This window comes from Thunnus albacares, chromosome 19, assembly GCF_914725855.1.
Source record: "Thunnus albacares chromosome 19, fThuAlb1.1, whole genome shotgun sequence".
Classification (NCBI taxonomy): Eukaryota; Metazoa; Chordata; class Actinopteri; order Scombriformes; family Scombridae; genus Thunnus; species Thunnus albacares.
In genome coordinates this window covers 1,422,501-1,444,098 of record NC_058124.1, presented here as the reverse complement: position 1 = coordinate 1,444,098, position 21,598 = coordinate 1,422,501, and the positions used below count along the sequence as shown (strand labels likewise).

General features: G+C 42.3%; 1 protein-coding gene across 1 annotated transcript in view; it reads right to left on the bottom strand.

Moving 5' to 3' along the window:
* Positions 1–4,565: 4,565 nt before the first annotated feature.
* Positions 4,566–21,598, bottom strand: part of gatad2b (GATA zinc finger domain containing 2B) — a 46,194-nt gene continuing 29,161 nt past the window's right edge. The window contains exons 3-11 of the mRNA XM_044336678.1: positions 17,509–17,638; positions 16,929–17,060; positions 14,512–14,640; positions 10,991–11,155; positions 9,441–9,810; positions 7,150–7,352; positions 6,587–6,697; positions 5,890–6,100; positions 4,566–4,718 (exon numbers count right to left, since the gene is read on the bottom strand). Of these exons, the coding sequence (XP_044192613.1) occupies positions 4,582–4,718; positions 5,890–6,100; positions 6,587–6,697; positions 7,150–7,352; positions 9,441–9,810; positions 10,991–11,155; positions 14,512–14,640; positions 16,929–17,060; positions 17,509–17,638 (1,588 nt within the window). The 3' untranslated portion in view covers positions 4,566–4,581. The remainder of the gene's footprint in view (positions 4,719–5,889; positions 6,101–6,586; positions 6,698–7,149; positions 7,353–9,440; positions 9,811–10,990; positions 11,156–14,511; positions 14,641–16,928; positions 17,061–17,508; positions 17,639–21,598) is intronic.

Below are 21,598 nucleotides of genomic sequence, written 5' to 3'. Positions count from 1 at the left end.
GTCAGCTAGCCAACAAGCAGATATCATCCAAACACATAAGTAATCAGTGACTATCCCAGTCACACAGTAACTGCACAGAAAGTGAGATAAACATTTAGTTAGAAACACATCAGCTGTTTCCCCGAGAACTGAAGGAACCCAACATGGCTGTCTGGAGGTGTGTTAGGCCATCTGTAACCCTCTGCAACAGTGTGCCAGTCTCATTTCAACGATGAACCTGTGCCACATTGTTTCACAACACTACACTCTAGTTGTACTCTACATCTTGACAAAATGACTAATAGGAACACTTAGTGTCCTGCCTGTAAGATGTGTCTCTGACTGACATTGTTTGGACTCTCAATAGGCTCAAGCCTAGAATTATTCACTAAAACTCTTAAACTTTGCCAGGTATTTTGCCCATATTTCTTAGTCACACATAACATTTCATTCACAAGTTGGATTAAGTTAAAGACTTCTGTATAAGCTCTGCCTTCTTGACCAATTATTTGACTAATAAAACTGAAATGTGTCGGACAGTCAGCTCAAAGCCCCATGTCTTGTCCCATCTAAAACCCAGACTGACTCACATCCTCTGAGTCACCATGTTCCATGGATAATACTGCACACTGACTGAACACTGCTTGAAATGCCTGAGCTACTGCAAACTGGGAGCCCACCACTCCTGAGGAAACCAGCTAAATGCTGTTAGTACACTTTCTATCAAGGATATGCCAATATGGACCACAGCCAATCCCAAAAAACAACATACTTAGACTGAACACTTGCTTGTTGATAGGGTTGTGGAGCAGTACACTCATTAAAGCCCATTCTACTGACATTCTGTATATGGTCATTAAGGTGTATTTCTGTGTTGGTACCAGTGGTCTTTTCTGGCTGCCTGTCTGCACAGCGTCAGTGCAGCATAACTACATCATCTATCACAGGAAACAAGAAGCTTTATTTTGTTTTGGTCAGGGTGGGTCTGACCCGGCAAAGTTAGTACTTTAGAAAATAGTCAGTGATGAAAGTCTGATGACCTAAGCGTTCAATAAAAAAAAGTCAACTAGATGTAGCCTGCATGAGCTTTACACCAGTTATCTCCTTAAAGACGGGGTGACACAGCCTGTGTATTGATGGGAAATGTTGGTGAAGCACTGGGACATATTACTGCCTCTAAATGAAATATTTACAAAGAACAGATTGAACAGTTGAATGAATAAAATGTGAAAATCAAATGAAATTGCATTTCAGGTTTTCCAGACTGTCTTTCTGTAGCTGTGGTCAGGGAAGAGCCTCCGTGCTGTAGGTGTCCCACGTGACTAGCCATTGACCGAGGAAACATCCATACGGCCAAACTGAAACAATGGTCAAACCCTCATCTGTGAAGAACATGCTGCTGGTTTGTGTTGCTGCAGCAGCGTCTGACAGTATCCCACTGAATGTCTGTTTAGAACATAAATAAGTTAGAACGACAATAGCTCCATGTGTGCCCTCTGCACTCTGTATGTTTCTCCATCATTCAGTCACAGTGTTCCCAATGCCAACATTAGGTGAAGGAAAAATGATTATTCAGCATGGGTTGCATCTTCTTAGATATTATCTTTGTGATCTCAGGATGCTACAAGCAGACTGAAGACCTGCACATCCCGACTTCTGTACCTTGACTACTTCTATCTGTATGACACATTCGGTGTGTCCTACAGGCGTCGACTTGACGTGCATCATTTGATGTGACGCTCCACAACAAGAAGTGTGTGATGGGGGAGAAGAACTGTGAAAACATGAGGCTTTAAAGTAGGTTTCACCCTGGGCAAAAACAGATCAGCTGCTTGCATTTGAAGGTACAACCAGCTGCTGAAAAACATGTAAAAAAAAAAATGACATTTGGATTTTTTCCCCCCCAGGCTTGTGTTGGGAACATGATATGACTGAATCACTGGGTAACATTCAGAGTGTTGAGGTCACAACAGAGACTAGTGCAACTGCAGATGCATTAATAGTCGTCTTAACTGTCTGACAGTGTGGAATTCTCAAAAAACATCTTTGAGGTTTGAAATCATTCACTGCTTGGCCTCATGATCCATCCTGAAATGATCTTGCTATAAATCTGAACAGAAAAGGGCTAGAAGAAGATTTCTCATGACTTTCACTTAATGAGGGCAAAGTGGTGAACGCCTTGTCATTCTGTAAGAAAGAGTGTTCCTAATATCCAAGGCCTGATCCAAACTATACCCAGTCTAATCAGATTACTGCACAGGTCTCGGGTCAGTGTATTAGTATGCCAATACCCGAGCTCTGATCACAGATTTGTTTTGGATGGGGTCCAAAGACCTTAAGTTCAGACCTAAAATGCAAGGTAGGATGGAGCATAGCTTTACTTGAGCTGACTGGCTCAGGTTTCCAGACAGTGAGTCAGACCCTGTCCTGACGCAGGTACATGTACGCAGGCCAGCAGCATCTTTTTCACAGGCTGGGTCTAACCCCAACACCTCGGACAGCAGGGATGTGGAAACTGACACTTCAGGTCCAACATTTACAGAGATCAACACTGGCAAAGTAAATTAGGATTAAACCATTCATCACCCATTAAAACACAACTTGATGCAATCCACAATACTCAAGGATATCTCCCCTGACTCTCTGGTAGGCCATCATCCAGCATCCAGACCTTAGGGACTCTCAATTGTAACATTCTTTTCCTCTTTTTTTAAAAAAAAATGTTTTTCCAATTGGAAATATGCAAAGTGCTCCTCTGGAGTGAGGCAACTTGTGTGCAGAGCGTGCACACAATGATTGATCCATGTCTCTCCCATAAATGATATAATCCACATCCTTTTTTTTCTCTGAAGCTAGGTATCTATACATAATCCATACAGATATTTCAATAGTTTCTGTTTTTAGCTATGTTGATTATTATCGTCTCCAGGGGCTGATACCTCTCAGGTACGCCACCATTTCATTAGGAGACGCCGCAAAAAAACAAAGAAACAAACCAAAAAGGAAAAAAAGGGGAGGTGGGGGGGTAGGGGCAACAATCAGAAAACAATCAAAAAACCCAAATATAACAAGAAAAGGAACCCAGGGTTCTAGGTTTCTAGGTACAGAATCTGTGGTTTGGATGCACAAAACGTGCTTCCACCTTCAGATTTGAGTCCTTTTCACTTTCAAAGAACATGTGATGTCAAAGAGGAGCTGCTGGGTAGAAAGGGTTCAGTCTGTGCATACTGGATAACCAAAGGTATTGAGGGGGGGGGGACATGGAGGGGTGAGCGGCAGGTGGTGAGATGGGATGGAACCAGGAAGGGAAAATCAACTTGCTTTTTCTCTGATGGGGAGACCATCTTCCTCCCTGTGAATACTAGATGATCTCCGGCCTGTAGCAATGACACATGTGGACGCATCAGCTCTCCTTACTGGAGTCTGTATTGTTCTGCTGGTCAGCTGGAGGTGCAGTAGGGATGTTGCTGCATCTGTCCGTCCTGATTAGTACAACTACAGTGTGTCCCGTGTACATCCATCTAGTAACTGTCAAATCTGGACAGGAGATGCTGACATCAGAAATGAGGAAACTGATGGGGGGAATGGTGGGAGCCGACTAGCAAAGGAAAAAGGTTTTTCAAAACTCTGATCGCATAGGATTCTCTTTTGAACACGTCTGCACCTTTTGTTAGTCATTTCCAGTTAATTAGCTTTGATGGTGGCACAGGGGGTGACTCCTCGAAATTTGGGGGTGCTGCCCTGAACTCCAAGCTGAATGTGTCTGAACTTAAGCTGCGAATCAGTGTGAGAACAGCTCTTGAAATGGGCCATTTCGGCGAGATGATACAAGTGTGGGTGCTCTGTCCTCAAAATTCATGCCCTCCCCCCACATTCTCCGTTTTTTTTAGAACGAGCTCTTCATCCTCTTTTGAAGAGCGAGCAGAGCAGTTACTAACTTAATATTGTCTGTTTTGTTCCTATCAATATTATCCACTTTGTTACTTCAAGTTAGCGAGCTAACACTGATTACAAAGCTTCAAAGTCGTTAAACTTTATGTTGCATAGCAACCAGAATGCACCCTGTTGATCTTCTGTTACTAGCAATACTCACATCTAAGTTTTATAATTGAGTGGAGCAAAAAAATCCTATATGATCACGGCCTAAAGCGACCCTACAATGATACACTGTCACTCCCCAAAATAAGGGAGTGACAGCAGAGAAACAAAAAAAATGGATCAAACACTTATAAAAGAAAAAAGCATAATGAGTAATAGTAACTGAAGCAAAAAAGGTAGTTGCAGGTATAATAATAGTGCTACCAACAGCGATAATAATGGGAATTACATTTGTTAAACAACGCTGACGAAGAAGAATTTTTACTATAATAAGAAAATTTGAGATGCACTGACAGTTTAGTGTCTTTGTCTGACTTGGTGGATTTTCATGGGTTGGTTTAAGGTAGGCACACGGACAGGCACTGCATGCGATGGGTGGGGTGGGGTGGGGGATGTTGGCTGATCTGGGAGTGCTTCAGTGTGGGGTAGGAGGGCGGGTTGGGATGGGGGGGGTGGGGGTGGGGGGGTGGCTTCAGAGGGGGCGGGAGGGTTGTTGGGCGGGGCTCATTTCTGTCCGGTGATGGACTGCGATATGGATCGAGGTGGGATCATGTCCAACAGGTACTCTCTCTGCCGGTCTGCTAAGCTGGAGCTCTTATGGGCTCCAACTGCCGCTGGGTTCAGATAGGCAATATTTAACCCTGTGGAGGGGATGAGACAGAAACACAGAGAGCGTACTGTAAGGTCCACAAACAATTCTAAAATATTGGCATTATTATAAGTAGATTTCATTATATTTTGAGAAGTTTCCCTGTTTTCTGATAGGCTCCTGTTTCAATTTGCTGTTGATGCAAACTCAACTTTTCCTCTACGTTTACTGTAAATTTCTACCACAGAGTCATGTCACACTCACCACTACTGCATTACTACTACTACTGTGAATGAACATTTCCTGCTGATGTTTCACATTAAGAGCTCCCGTGGCTTAAAGCACACAATTCCTCCATTTCGTTTTTTAATGTGAAACATCCGCAGCGAGTGTCAAGTTTCATTAAAACCGAATGAAAAAAACAGCAAAGTAGAAATGACTGGAATTAATCAGTGAAAGAAAATGATTTCTGTTGAAGAGAAACTTGAGAGCAGTAGTGATTGTGACATGACTATTGTTCTGATCAAGACAAGTCAGTTTTTATTTGAATAGCCCGGATCACGAGTTTGCTTCAGGGGACAAACTGAAGCTCTGCAGCACGTCACACAGTTTTGGTCTGTGACGTTCTATGGGAACACTTGTTGACTTCTTGCTTGTTCACAGAACATTTTATTTCTATGACAGTATTGTCCCTGGTGTTTCAGACAGTACTGCAATGGAGAACGCATTGAGCATAAAAGCCTCAGTCAGGCTAGGATCTCTGTGAGCTTTAAGAAACTATAACAGGCACTTTTCACTATTTTCTGACATTTTTATAGACAAAACCACTAATTGAGAAAATAATCAGCAGGGAACTGATAATGAAAATAATTGCTAGTTAAAGAGTAAAATGTGGTTTTGGATCCACTCATCATAATGAAAGTAATAGTGAAAGTAATCTAGTCTTATAAAGTAGATGAATATACATGGTGTTCAACTGCACACTGTGCCTTTTGTCTACCAGGTCAATAAAGACACCTTACTGTTTTATGATTCTGATTTATGAGTCTGTTTGTTGTTTGTCTCACAGCTGCATTAGCCTACCAAGTTTGTAAAATACAGTGGAATTGCAAGGACCTTCAAAGTTCAGGTAAAGGGAAGCTCCAGGTTCCTGCAGTGGAAAAGGACCTAAATGTGAACATGAGATGAACCCGACACAGAAACACTCAGTATGCTGTAGGTACCTGGGATGTTGTAGATCTGGCGACGGCTGTCATGCTGCAGTCTGTTGCTGCTACTGCTGCTACTGCTGCCTCCACTGCCACAGTGCTTTGCACTGGTCATCCCCATGAGGCTGCTAGCCACTGACAGCTGGGAGGCCTGGGCGAAGTTAGACAGGACGCCTCGCGCAGAGTTGGACAGACCTCTCTGCAGGGAGGCCTGAGGCTGGGGAGCCTGAAGACAGTACAGACATCCAATGAACTCCACCACCATGGCCACACACAGTGCACAGATTACACAGATACAGTGTAAACTGGAGGTGAACAACAGTTTGTTCATGCATTACTAGTTTGAGTCAATTATACATTACCAGCTTAAAACATGCTTTCTTTGTTCCATGCCATCATGAACTTGTCATCTTTGGCTGAATGAACTAAATATTAAAATCATGCAATCAAACTCAGAGCTCTTTTAATTTGCTATGAGCTTGTCTGTCATATTTAATACATAATAATATCAAAAATATCAATATATTCACTGATATAAAGTGAATATAAATGTAAAGACATACACACTCTAAGACTGGTTTCTATCATTACATATTTTAGTTGAAAATAAACCACATGATTATTTCAAGCAGTGTATCTTCCTGTGTCTTAAAACATATATGGATGGGACACTTTTATAAGCGGGACTGGTGGGTGTCGTGCTGCGCCGTACCTGGCGGAGGGCATGGTGTCGGATCATGGAGTCAGTCTTGGAGGCGTTGGGGCCAGTAGGGGCCGAGCTGGGGGAGAGGGCCGCCTGCTGCTGCAGCCTCTGTTCAATCTCCTGATATGAAAGCACACGCGTTCAATAATCCACATGGAGCAGTGTTCACATCAATTAAACTGTGTCTGAATTAGTGGTTCCCAACAGTTGCTTTCATACCCTTGGTCTACATCAGCCTTTAACAGATAGTGACAGTAAAGGCCAGCTGTACTCATGATGCTCAGGACAATAGTTCTGAGGGTCACAGTTTGCCCTTTTATAACTCTTCACTCTCATATCTATTCTTTAAAGGCACAAAGGTGCACAGACCATGATCAAAGGAGGTCAAATGAAGGCCATATACAGTATCTTGTGAGAGAACATTTAGTTGATACAAATATAAGAAATGTTTCATTAATATTGCAGAAACTAACTTCCTAGTAGGAACATATAGATGGCCTTTGTGTCATAAATTACAACTATACATAAGCAGAGAGATGCTGGATGTGTTGCGGAAGGACAGTGCTGCTGACCTGCTCCTGCTGCAGAGCCTTCACAAAGGCGTTCTTCAGCCTGTTAGTGTGCTCCGCCTTCAGAGCCTTCTTCTGATTGGACGTCATGCACTGCTCACAGAGGATTCGCCCGCTCTTCTCCTGCTTCCAGTGGGGGGTGAAGTCAGTTCTGCATTGGGCACAGAAGAAGGGTTCCATACGGGCCAGCGTCCCCCGGAGTTTACCTACGGAGAAGAGCCGACATGACTGCTTACAGCGACACAGTAACGATCCGGAGCCTCGCTCACATGTGCATTACAACAGAGAGAGACAGAGAGAGAGAGAGAGAGAGAGCAGAGGATGACAGGTGGAGATGGTGGTGTGCTGCTTCTTGCTTCAACCATGATGGACAGTGAACAATAACCCTCATCCCTCAAGTGTTTTGTTTCGTTTCTGTTTCCATCTAATGTTCATCTATTTATACCCCATTCACCTGGTTAGAAAGCTGTGGCTCCACACACACTGTAAACCACACAAACTGTATGTCTAAATGTTTTTTCAACATTTTGATCAAAGAGTGATTGAAAATATCTATTGTAATAAAGTTGCTGTTGACTCAGTGTATAGGTATTCAGTTTTCATTGATGCAGACTGTAAACAATGCCCTAACCCTAACCCTGTAACCCTAACCCTAACCCCAATGCCTTAACCCTAACCCTAACGCCCCAACCTTAACCCTAATGCCCTAACCCTAACCCTAATGCCCCAACCCTAACGCCTTAACCCTAACGCCTTAACCCTAACGCCTTAACCATAACACCTTAACCCTAACGCCGTAACCCTAACCCCCTGACGCCCTTACCCCAACACCCTGAAGCCCTAACCCTAATGCCCTAACCCTTACCCTAACGCCTTAACCCTAACGCCCTAACCCTTCTTTTTACAACATTAATGTTAAGAGTATTTACCATCGCTACAATAATGATACATTAATTTATACTAGTTTGTAACAAGCAGTTTGTGTGTGTGTGTGTGTGTGTGTGTGTGTGTGTGTGTGTGTGGCCCCGCCCTCATTGCAAACAGGCAGTGACAGACAGCAGAGAGGGGAAGACTGCAGCCACGGCTCCGTTTTATCAGACGTAATTATCAGCTGAAATGTCATTATCAGAACAATAACAATGATTTAATTTTCTCACTTGTTGACCAATAATCTATCAACCATCGATACAGTGAGCATCCCTAACCCACACTTGTAGTCTAAAGTGCACTTGTGTATACATTAACACACTAGCAGGGAAGTGTGTACCACGTCAGAAAGATAACAACACACAGTCCACTTAACCTGCACTTGATGAACACTTCTCCTAATACCACTTTGAAGCACTTTTACAGCCAAATGTATCCCACAATTCACCACAGTCTACTGTATAACACCAGCCCAGCTGTTGGTGGTAATGCACCTGTAAACTTGTTGTAAGATTGACAATAATGAACAAACATGAAGAAGTTGACGTTTATGACATGCTGGACTTATTGTTGACTTATGGCAGAACCTCTACAGATGATTATCACTGCTTACCAGCTGATATTAACATTATTATCTATTTTTCTTAATGAGGCTGATAATACTACTACCTGACAGTTAATTGTAAATAAAATAATAGATATGACATTAAAGTGCAAAGTCTCCGCTTTAAGTTGAGTAGGTTTACATCAATGTAGAAAGAACTGTGTGGGAGATATATCTCAGAGTTCAAACATAACTGGGTCCATGTAACGTTTATCAGTTCAACTTCCCATGTAAAAAAAATCAATCATAGAAAACAGCAAATGTGCAGAACACCTGCAGGCTTCTAGATAACTCTGTTTGATTGCTTCATTAATTGTATTAGTCCTTCAGCTCCTGCATGTGTGTGACATCTGATTAGAACAGTAATGCAGTTTGATTAATCTGACTGTTTTGTTCATTCTGCGGAAATGAAATAAAACCAATAAAACATCTGAGCTTCACTGAGTCATGTATCTGCATGTGTCCTCAACATGCATGAGGTCTTAACGGGCTCTTGGAAGCTGTCGGCAGTTACTGGATACACGTCACACAAGTAGCTGCTTGACTGTTACATGTGTGGGTGTTGGGACACTTTACTTTACACAATCACCTTTCAATTTTTACAAACAGCACCATGTAGATGATTGGATGGCTGTTCAATCTGCCCCAGACACATGAAGTGGCTCAGTCTATATGTGGTGCTTTACTTTATCCCTCACAGGTTTTCACGTCAGACATTCACACAATGATATGAGAAAGTGATGCAGATGTGTCTGCTGCTTACCCTGACTGTCGAGGACGCTCTGTACCACCTCCTCCAGCCCCACCATGTAGATGAACTCGCTGTTGGCTGCAGAGGGCAGGAAGTGGAGGAGCGGGGCTGGGGGTTTGGGTGGGGGGATCTCCAGCAGGGTTTTCTCCAGCTGCTTCCTCAGGGCCAGCTTGGCTGCCGCCTGGCTGCTGGCCTGGTCGGCCATGGAGCTCACCCCGCCGCTGGCCGAGCTGGACATGGTGGAAGGGCTGACGGCCGAGGCTCCGCCCAGGCCGCCCGCCACCCCGCTGGCCCCCGCCGCCGCCGCTGCCTGCATGTGGGCCAGGTTCATGTACATGGCACTGGAGCCTGAGCGCTGGGAAGCTGCCACCTGCTGGCTGGCCTACAGGGGAGACACACATCCTCTGTTGATTAGTAATGTGTCAGAGTTCTGTTATACTGTGATAGTTGGTGGTCGGAGCAGCTGCACGCCCTGCGCTATGATCAAAAACAACACCTACAATCATCTGAAGCATATGACTCCTGGATCATTGTCTTTCACCACATCCTGTCAGATACACCGAATCATTTGAACTGTTGTCTGTAAGGCTTCATCTCTCCTGCTGCCACAAAATCTGCTGTCTGGCCTTATCAAAGTAAAGGTGATGAAAACGTCACTTCTGTTTACCCTTCAAAATCCTCACCTACTGTAGCTGTTTGTATGTTGTATTTTAACACACATCCCACTTTAGATCATTGTGAAACATATAAATAAGAATAAAACATGTAATAAGAATATCAAACATATGAAACATGTAATAAGAATAAACAAGAAACCCTATTAGAAATTCTCATGACTATTACTTTGACAAGGCTCACTCTGTATAGCAGTGGCTGTTTAGAACATTCCCCCCTTCAGAAGCAGACATAAAGTGATCAGGAACACGACGTGCACTTTACCTTTCACCGTTACATGACTCAGCAATGTGCAGTAAACACATTAGACCTAAAAAAACTTCATATTTTATATTTTGGTTTTTTAGACGCAGCAACAGCACAGTGTTTGCCTGAATGACACAGTAAACATGTTGCTGCACATCACAGTACTCCTCCATGCTTGTGTTAATGGTTGATAATGAGGAGGAGATGGTCCGTCTGCCCAGCACACAGAGAGACATACTGATGGTGAATATAGACTTGTGGTCAACATGCTATGTGTTGTTTGAACTAATATTGTCCTGGTGAATACATGTATCCAGAGTAACTGCAGGGGTAGCTGGTGAAAGTGACAAAAACTACGTTCATCTCAGAAAATAATCAACATGCTGAACGTCGTGATTAACACGCAGCTCATAACCACGGCTTTAAAAAACGTCTGTAACTTTCAGTCCAGCCTGTTCATCCTCATAGCTCTAATTCAAGCTGCTTCAGTCTGGCTGCTGTGGGATCCACTGCTCTCACCTGTTCAACTCAACTGTTAATGTTAGTTTACACAGACACAGAGATGATGCTTCCTCCTCAGTCAACACAAGTGTATTATTGGATGCGGCGCAGAGACAGCTGGGACTGGTTGGGATCTGTACCTGCTGGTAGCTGATGGGGTTGCCCATGCTGGAGTTGGAGCGGCCCATGCCGGGCTTGGAGGAAACCCGCTGGCCCAGCTGGGCGGGGTTGGGTGCTATCACTCGCTGGGACATCAGCATGGGCGGCAGGTTGGCGTTGGCTGCTGACCTGATGACTGTGTGACCCTGCAGAGAGGAAAAAAACAGACGAGCATTAATAAAGAGAATAAAGAGACATTTCATTCTGTTGGACAGAAACCTTCTGGTTTGAATAATGTCATCAAAGATACATTACAGAGGGCCTGTTCCATAATAATAATAATAATAATAATAATAATAATAATAATAATAATAATAATAATAATAATAATAATAATAATAATAATAATAATAATAATAATGTGAGTTAAGCATCTAATGTATGTGTTTTTATATTAAAACAGACATAACAAGCAATATGCTGTAAGTTTGATGTTGCAGTGAATCCAGCCAACAGCTAGCAGATGGCAGGTTTTGGGAGGGTGATGAGTGGGTGGGGGTTGAGTAATCTGTTGTTATGCAGCACTGCTATTACTGTATGTATGTTGTTTCAGTCAAATCAGAGTACATCAGCTGTAGATAATGAATGTTCATTCTGTAAATAATTTGACAACAGTCCAGAACTAAACTGGGCTGTAGTCTGGTCAGTTCAGAGTCCTCCATGTCCTAAAAAGATACTTTTGTTTATCTTGTGTGCGGGAGAATGAAAACAACAGATCTCCTCTTCTTTCTGCAAGCTGGTGTCTGTAATCAGCCAGTTTGTGAGAAAAAAGAAACACTACTCTGTGACGACGTACCACAACCGCAAGTAGACTTGTTGGTCCAACAACACCAACACAGTGATGAGTCATCTCAATGTCTTTAAAGTTACAATACATGACGTTCAGCCACTAGATGTCGCAGTATAGCACCAACATCTAAGACCAAAATGTGTGCATTGTTTACTCAATTAAGTTGGAAAAGAGAAAGAAAGAAAGCTCAGATCAAACTAGGCAGTGCTGATCCAACATGGATTGAGATTCTGTTACTACGCTGCCTGTTTCTTACCTCAAACTTTTTCAGAAACATATTTTAGTGTACTGTTTAGCTGTCATTTGAGAAAGTTTGTGACATGGCCGCCATCTTGGAAATGGACAAGGAGGACACGGAGGGACTGGCATGCATTAACATACATGCTCAAATGCACTAACATGAAATAAAATGCATGCATGACTGGATTGGCTACCAAAATAAAGAACAGAGAAGCTGATAACAACACACACAGAGGGAGTGTGACTTCATTCTCTGCTCAGGTCGCCATTACTTCACTATATCTTACATAGCAAATAGTTGTTTGCTGACATCTAGTGAGGCTGAATGTTATTTATTGCAACTTTAACCCCTGAGCCACCAGGATACCTTCATATCAATATGTGAATCAGGACCTTCACTGTTTAGATCTGTTTTGGTAATGTGTCAAAATCAGCAGTTATTTCAATATGTGTGTATGTGTATTTTTGTCTTTACAGCTAACAAGAGCTGACTTACTTTAATTAGTGAAGCTAAACATAAATTGATTGGAGAAGTGATTGGAAGGTATTTGGCAGATATGATTAAATGCTATCAAAGCCCAGCCCTATCACCAGGAGTTCACTTTAATCTACTTACATTTGGAGACATCTGTTGAACTGTAATGTGTTATACACTGACAGCTGTTTCTCATATTAAGTCTTGTTTTTTTCTTAATTTATTCATGTATTAAGTTTGTATTGATTTTTTAAACTGTTGTATGATTGAGCTGTTTTAGCTTTAGCTAGGTGGATATCTACTTGCTAATATATGAGGTAGGCTACATGTGTGTTGTGTTTCTACAGATACTCTACACAGTGTGGGCAGCAGAGGGCAGCAGCTGCTTAGTGAGTGAACTGACAAACCAGGCAGAACATCATCATCCATACAGAGCAGGCTAACAAGACAATCCAGCACACACAAAGACCCCCATACACACACACACACACACACACACACAGTCATCCATAAACACAGAGATCCGCTGAATATTTAATACCATCTCAACATGTAATGGAGGAACAAAGCACAAGAACAAAGGCTTTCAGTAGGAGACTGACTCATTATCTCTCTCTCTCTCTCTCTCTCTCTCTCTCTCTCTCTCTCTCTCTCTCACACACACACACACACACACACACACAGTGAGACCTTCCACTAACCCATTCATTCTCTGCACTGAACTCAGTCCTGATGTCAGTCTACACCACGGCTCCACTACATCAAACGTCTGCACCTGAACCTTTACCCTGACCTGATGAAGCAGACCTCTGTCTCATTAGGATCACAGAGGGCTGAAGAGAATCTTTGAAGAGAGCTGGAGAATCTTTAGGCTAGACATTCTGCTGGCTGTGTGTTTGGGAACGTTCACCTATGTTGGATGAAATTGTATCTCTGCTTAGTTTTCTGTTAAGATTCCTTCAGATGAATCGCATCTAAGACCACATTAATCAAGTCCACAGCTTAGACACAGTCAAATTCAAGTTTAACGGGTTGAGTTTAAGCCTCTAAATGTCCAGATGTGTCAGGACTGGCCTATCCAAGTCCACAAGGGGCCTCAAACGGACTTTGTGAGACTTCCAGAGAAGTCCGCTTGGGGTGCAGACTTCTAGGCCTGCAACCAATGATTATTTTCATTATCCATTAATCTGTCCATTATTTTCTCGATGAATGGATTAGTTGTTTGGTCTATAAAATGTCAGAAAATGTTGAATGTTTTGAAACTCAAAGATACTCAGTTTACTGTCACTATAGCAACCAGAAAATATTCACATTTAAGAAGCTTTTTTCTCAGAAAATGACAATTACGAACAATTACCATCATCAAACTAGTTGGTGATTAATTTAATAGTTGACAACTAATTGATTAATTCACTAATCGTTGCAGCCTTACAGACTTCACCACACTTCACTTAGAACATTTTTTCCCCATTGTTGATGTAGAAGCTTTTTGAGATTTGATATTTGACATGTTGAGAATATGCACAGGAGTTATTTATTATAATCTGCAGTTAGACAGGAACTAAGAAAAAAACTGGATCATCTATGAAGTAAGGATCCTCAATAGAGAGTTCAAAGTAGAGGAACATTTTCAGTCTATCATATGTAAGGCAGCTCACCCCGCACGTTTGCAAAAAAGTAAATTGTTAAACCTTAAAGAAAAATGGTTTTAGATGGCATTTTAACCCCTTTTGGCCCAGTGTCCTTGCAGTGTCATGACATCATGGTATGTATGAGTCTACAAGGGCTAGTATCCACATCCAGCTTCTAACCAAAGTTTATGCTGTTCTTACATTCCTATCTGAAAAAGAGAGGACAGATCATGTCCTCACCCCAAGTAAAGCAATGAAATCCTTTCTGACATGTATAGGAGCGTATGCATACACACACACACACACACACACACACACACACACACACACACACACACACACACACACACACACACACACACACACCTGTGCAGTGCGGAGGTTCTGGGGCTCTGGGTTGTGCAGGCCCGGCCGCACCGGCAGCTTCCCCAGGCCAGGAGAGCTGTGGATGGGAGGAGGCTGCACAGAGGAGGCAGCGTTCTGGACAACCGGAACCTGCACACATGCATCAACACATTATTAAAAACAACAATATTCTTTTTTCACTTCATATTACATATTATATTTTAGATCATATTACAGCACCCATTTACAGCTTATTTTAGATTAACAACAGCCGATCTGAAAGGACTACAACAGAGCTTAGCTCACATGATGACTGACTAACTTGTGTGTTTCTAAGGTTTAAGATTGAACCTTCATGCTCGGATCACACTTTTCATTTTTAGAAGCACATCATAGTATTCTACATGTGTTATTGGTTATCTCTTCCTCCCAGGCAGCCTTTTGTTTCTGTACACTGTGAAGATCAGCTCCAGTTAGATGATCCATCACAGTAACCATCATGCCTGCTTTTGCTGTTGGTAGAAATACCCCCAAAATACTTCAGATACACAGTAAAGTTCAGCAGATGTCCAGTTTACTGTAATGCTGGTGCTGGTTGTCCATGTACTGAATGTGTTGGTGGTAGCGCTCCTTCATCTGTGCATTAAAGTGAGTGATTAAAGTCAGTGTTGGCCAGAGATGAGCAGCTGCTACCTAAATGTTCTGCACACTGTGCTTTGCTACAAGGAGAGATAACAGGTTTGTGAGTTTCTGAGTTTAGTGAATCTGTGTATTTTGCTGAACTGGGTGTGAGAACCGTCATTCATCAATCATTTTTTTTACATTCATACGTGCTAATTTTTATTTGTATGTGCAGCAACATGATGCACTGTAGGCAGTTGTAGAGGCGAGCAATGCTGCAACACTAGCAGGCTGAGGTGGAGTTATTTTAGGCCAGGGGTTCTTTTTGGGGCCAGGGACCCCTTACAGAGGACCCCCTCATAATCATTACACTCATTAAACACATGCTCACCACCATTTGTACTCTTAGATGCCGTTGGAACTATTTGTATTCTAAAACTTTTCAACCTAAACACTTCAGATCTCTTTCATACTGATAAACTATAACATGTTTCAATGTGAATCATGTTAATATCTCTATGCTTACATACTTTTAAACATTTATCCTCCCCCGTCATCCTCCCAGGCACCTCCTTAAACTACGGAGTCCTCTAAAACGTTCCCTTCCCATGGATAGTGAACCAAAACAATCAACTAAGCGACAACGTCCGTTGATTCATCCAACTGAATGGAAAATTGCTCACAGGATGGTCTTGTGGTCACCAGTTAATCTAGCAGAGGTATTTTAAACCTGGAAGACAATATGCAGTTGTTTTTGCTTGAAAACAGGCAGTGTGTTTGGGTGTATGAGTTATCCTGAAAGCTGCACGGCTCACTGGTCCTGCACAATGCACCCTAAGTTTTCCTTTAGGTGTCACACCTGGGATGGAAACCTGGGTAGGGAGTTTTTATTTTGAGGAAAAAACAACTGGTTTTGGGACATCTGCTGTTGCCATGAGAAACGCCCGATGTTTACAAACAAAAGTAACCAGTTAACAGGAAAACCAGTTGATCTGTAACATGGAGGACTTAGTAATCAGATGTAGCTTTAGCGTGGCTAGCTTCATGGTTTCGTACGCTAGCACCTGAAGACATATGAGACATTTTGATCTCCTGTTGCTGTTCTGAATAAAACCAATCTACATATAGCTGTCATCATATTTTCTCACTTTAGCTAGTATGAGCTTAGTGTCACATGACAACGTGGACTGATTCAAATATCTCTCCATGCTCACCAGCTAGCTAGCTAGCTAATAAGCCAAGCTAAGCAGCAGCAGAACGCTTTGTTGTGCTGTGAGTGAAGTGAGTGATTCATGATAGATTGACATGATGTGTCACAATCATATCAGAGTTTCTATTGGCCCAAAGCTAACGTGGGTGGGAGTAATGAACACAAACCTCAGGTTCTATGAGTATGGCTACTTGTTTTGTTGCACAGCGTGGCGCAAGTAATTTATAGCAAATTATTTCACGGACCCCTTTGAGAGCCACTGTTTTATATTCCCTTCATGGCCAGCCTCCGACCCTTAAGGCCTGCTCACCTAATGATGCTCACCTTGAAGGATTGCCTACATCAGGATGTTGTGAAAATGTTTTTTTTTATATTTTAGTGAAATAAATGGCTGCTTACATGGTAAGAAAAAGAGTTAAAGATCTTAAACACTAAGACGTCTACTGTGGAAGAATCTTGTCAGTGTCTAGTCATGTTGTTAATATGCATTACACCACAGCAAGGTCAGCAGGTAAACCAAACCTCTGCAGCACAATGTCAGCCAAGCAGCTACTAGTGTGTGTAGTAAGTGTGTATAGTAAGTGTGTGTGTTAGCAGCAGCACTGACCTTCTGCACCACATTCTCCTTCTGCATCTGACTCTGCCTGAGCTTCTTCAGCAGCACCAGGCGAGCTTCCTCTAGACGCAGCTCCTCTCTCAGAGCTTTGATCATCTGCTGCCTCTCCTCTCCCGTCTTCCCCTGGAACACACACACACACACACACACACACACACACACACACACACAATAACAGTGACACATGGTCTTGAGATGGCAAATTTAAGGCAACTAGTTACACAACTTTCAAGCTTGAGAACTCTGAACACACCTTTAAATAAAGACATTGAATGCAGCACTTTCGGATTGTGATCCTTACAATTCATTTCAATTTCTACTGTACTTTGTACTACTGTTTTCCATCATTAATGATTTCCCATGTAGAAGCTCTATTGCTGTGATGTCTTATTAATGCTTTCATTATGTTGATTAATCCAGGACAATTAAGGCGTTCATTTTGACAGCTCTGACTCTGACATGTTAATCAAGTTTAAAACTGTTGTACAATTCAAAGTTAATTAGAGAGCCTTTTTCCTTTTGAGCTGTGCAGAGTTGAAAGAAGTGACAGCTGCCGATGTTTTTTTTTTACCTTGAACATGTCCAGGTTGGCGTGGTGCAGGTGCTCCTCGGGGCGAGGCGTTGTTCTGGGACTGGAGGCCTCATTGTCTGACAGGATGATGACGTCTGGAGACGGAGTTCGTCTATCGTGGTCCGCATCGCTGGATGGGAAAAACGAGAAGAACAAAATGTCTCGTCAGCTTTTGGAATAACACTCATGATCATCATTAAATATGCTACGTGATCTGGACATGAAGCTTTGAATTTCATCATTCTTTATATTTATATAAAGAAAGGTTCTTTATATAAAGGCTTATAATTCTTCTCTTTCTATTAGTTTACAGTGAGGTCTTGGTTTGGACTTCTAGTGGACATCTCTAAGCTTCCACACACAGCTAATCTCTCTGGCTGGATTTTGGAGAACTGTGTCTATGGATGGTGCAGCAATTCACAAACAAACAAACAAATGAACAGGAGTCTGGTGAGTAGAAACATCATATAACTTCAATGAAGAGCTGGAACGAGCTGAAAGACCCCTTCAAGTCTGTCTCTACAAGCTCTGAGCAGTTTCTCCCATTCTTCCTAGCAGATCAGGTCTGCTTCAGGTCTGGTTCAGGTCTGCTTCAGGTCTGGTTCAGGTCTGGTTCAGGTCTGCTTCAGGTCTGCTTCAAGTCTGGGCTCCAGCTGGGCCATTCAAGGACATTCACAGATTGATCCTGAAGCCACACCAGTGAGTGAGGTCATCCTTCCATGACTTCTGACCAATCTCCTTGTGGCGTCTGATAAACTCCACAGGTTTTGTCATATGTCTTTAACTTAGGATTAACTCTGCAGACAACTTCTGAAGCTCTGTTTTAGTGGCCAACAGGCTCTTGGTCCTTCTTGCCGAGTTACAGAATTCTGGAGGATGTCCGGCTCTGCGTACTGTGCTCCTGGGAACAGTCGGTCTTTAAAAACTCTTTAATACCCTTACTAAGATCTGTGCCTGCACACAGTTTGATTGTGAAGGTCTACAGAGGCTTAAATCACTCCCTCGTTGGCTCATTGACTACTCCTTGTATAACAGTTTACTCAGTAGTGAGCAGTAGGTTCAGATTTCAGACACTCACTCATCATCATCATCATCATTTGTGTCATTATTGGCAGGTGTAGAGAATGTTGTTGTAGTGGGATTTTCCAGGACACTATATAGTGAATACATTTACACACTCAGACAGTAAATATAGAGCACCATACAGTGAAGAGGGAGCGGTGTCAGACAGAGCTGCTTGGCCTTTGGATTCTGGCTCAATGAGCACTGTCAATTGTTGGACCTTATTGTATACACACACACACACACACACACACACACATACACACGTCTATCTATCTTGTATCTCCACAGATGGACGCCAATGAAGTTGTAGTGATAAGTCAAGATAATCAAAGCAAACAGGAAGCAGCTGAGGAGAGCACCAAAGCAAAGGCTCTAAATACCTACAAGAGACTACAAGACTACCAAAAATGCAGAACTTAATGCAAACTGAATCTTTAACAAAACAAAATTGGAAAAAGTGAATAATCTCTGAAACCACTGTAGATGATACACAACCTTAAAACTACTTAAGCCCAGCCCTACAACTCTCTATCTCCACAATTACTTTACAGTTACAACTCTAATTAGTTGATATTTTTTAGTGGCAAACAAATATTAGAGATATACAATTCAGATGAGGTTTTCAGTAACAGTAACAAGGCACAAAAGTAGGGATGAACCATTAATTGTTATTTCACAGAGTGCAATTATCAAACGACAACAGCTGTGACTTGGACTACAGCCTGTGGTCTCTCCAGGTGAGAGGTTCAGCTTGTGCTCCTTACTGGCTGGAAAGATAACGGCTGCTGGCAAACTGAATGATTTCTAGATAATTAATGTCTGTGAGTTTGCCAAACTATCAAATGAAAGTGTCAGATGGAGTCTGGTTAGTTAATAAGCTCTTTGCATGTGGGTTGACTGTTCCGTTTACATTCAGCCCAAAAGATGCTTTTGACAAGAAAGAGGAAACACATCTGTATCATTATGGTATCTGAAAGGACATGACTGCGGTTTTGCGTCTGTTAAACAAACTACCTCACTGCACTGCACTGCTAGCTACTAGCAGCTAAGTGAACTTTTCTCTGACTGTGCTTAAAAAGAGGAAGATCAGATTATTGTTATGTTTAGTAGTATGTAGTGATATTTCATTTTCTTGTAATATGTGTCAGAAAATACATATTTTCAACAGTCTAAAAAGGCAGTAGGTTTAACTTCTCCTGATCACTGAGTCTGAGCATATTCCCACAGCGACCTGCATTTAAATGTTCCGAGGTAAAATATGTCCCATAATGCAGATGCAAACCTCTGTTAACTGCATACTGACCAGTATGATGTGTATATTAGTGAGTTGGATTACTTTGTAGTAGTGTGGTGCTGTTGGTGATGTAATCCAGGTGTGCTCCAGCCCAGCACCTTTCACACTGGAGGCTGTACATTTATCACAGAACCAGCAGACACACACAGAGGCAGGGTAGGAAATTACTTTTTTTTTTTTTTTTTACAAGGGCCTTGACAATGATTCTTATTAAAAAAGTGAAGGGAACAGCCAAACATATAATGCAAGAATATTTCATGTGTAAAAAAATACTCACACTGAGTTATAATCCCAGTTACAGATTAGAACTGCGTGAGTGGTTTTTACTTACTTAATGCATATTTTATTTTTATGTATCAACATCACAGTTCAACATCAGCAACATTGCTGATTGTCCTTATAGCAGGATACTGCTGATGAAGCTGTGTAGTGTTCCACTATCATATCATATCATATCAGAGGCTCTTTGGTAGCTGCGTGCATGACGCCAGGATCCATATTTGCGAAAATCAGCAGCAGGAAAAACTTAACTAGCAGAGAATTGTTCCTCATATTCATGTTAATTTACAGGAGCTTTTGACACCAGCAGGGTTCTGGAGGCCCAGATAGCTGTAGTTGTAATAAATGTCAAAATGATGTTGAAATAAATGTTGAAAATGCATAATTCACCATCTCCTCTGCTGCTGCTGCTGCTGCTGCTCACACTCACTGCTGCAGGTAGTGCTGGTAGAGAGGAGGGGGCAGGCTGCTGTCAGCCTACAGTCTTCTACTCATTTTCACATATTTAGCTTATTAGATTGGATTGTTACAAACAATGAACGTCCGTTCTGAGTTCATATCAGTTCGCTATTAACATAAGGAGCTCTGTATGTCTGTAAACCACAGCGGCTGTGGATGAGAGGGGAGCCAGAGTAGAGTGTGGAAGTCAAACACATCGAAGTTTATGTTCTGCCTGTTCAACAGTTGTTTGAGAAATTGCTCGTACAGTCTCCCTTACTGCTGGATTCTGTTGCATTTATGGCGGCGAGCGGTCGTAGTCGCCTCTAGTAAAGTATCACCTCAAGTCCGTTTCATTCTGTCCTCTGTGGCCTCTTTGCTTCGCTGTCCGCTGTGTGTGAGTGTGTGTGTGAAGCTCAGCCCCGCCCTCATGCAAACAGGAGAGAGAGAGAGAGAGAGAGAGACGGAGAAGCGAACCTCCCGTTCTCTCCCCGCCAGCTACAGTCCACTGCTCTCGAGCAGAGGGAGTGCGTGTGTTTTGCGTTGGTCGTGATTATGTACAAAGTTGACATTTCAGCAGTGGCTTGGTCATTTAGCGGTGGCGCTGTGCTGCTGGTGGAATCAGATAGTGGAAACACTGCGCTTTGCAAAACCTATGAAGTCTTTGTTCAGCTGTCTATTTTACGAGGGCATTTAAAAGCCCCCGTCATCCAGATTTCATGTTTTTTTTAGGGGCATTTTGCCTCAAGCCTTCTGTTAACTTCCAACCCTTCACACAGGTGAAGTGAATTTCAAAGTAAGAGACCAAACAGTCACAATGCTGCTTGTAGCATAGCTATAAATACAGTGTTGTATGACACACTATAGCAGGGAGGAAGTATATATATATATATATATATATATATCATACATTAATTTCATACACATTCATCAACAACAGTAGTGTCTACAAAGATTTTGGTGTGTACATTTTGTCAACCCTGTTTCAACTCTCATCCCCAATCTAATCCATGA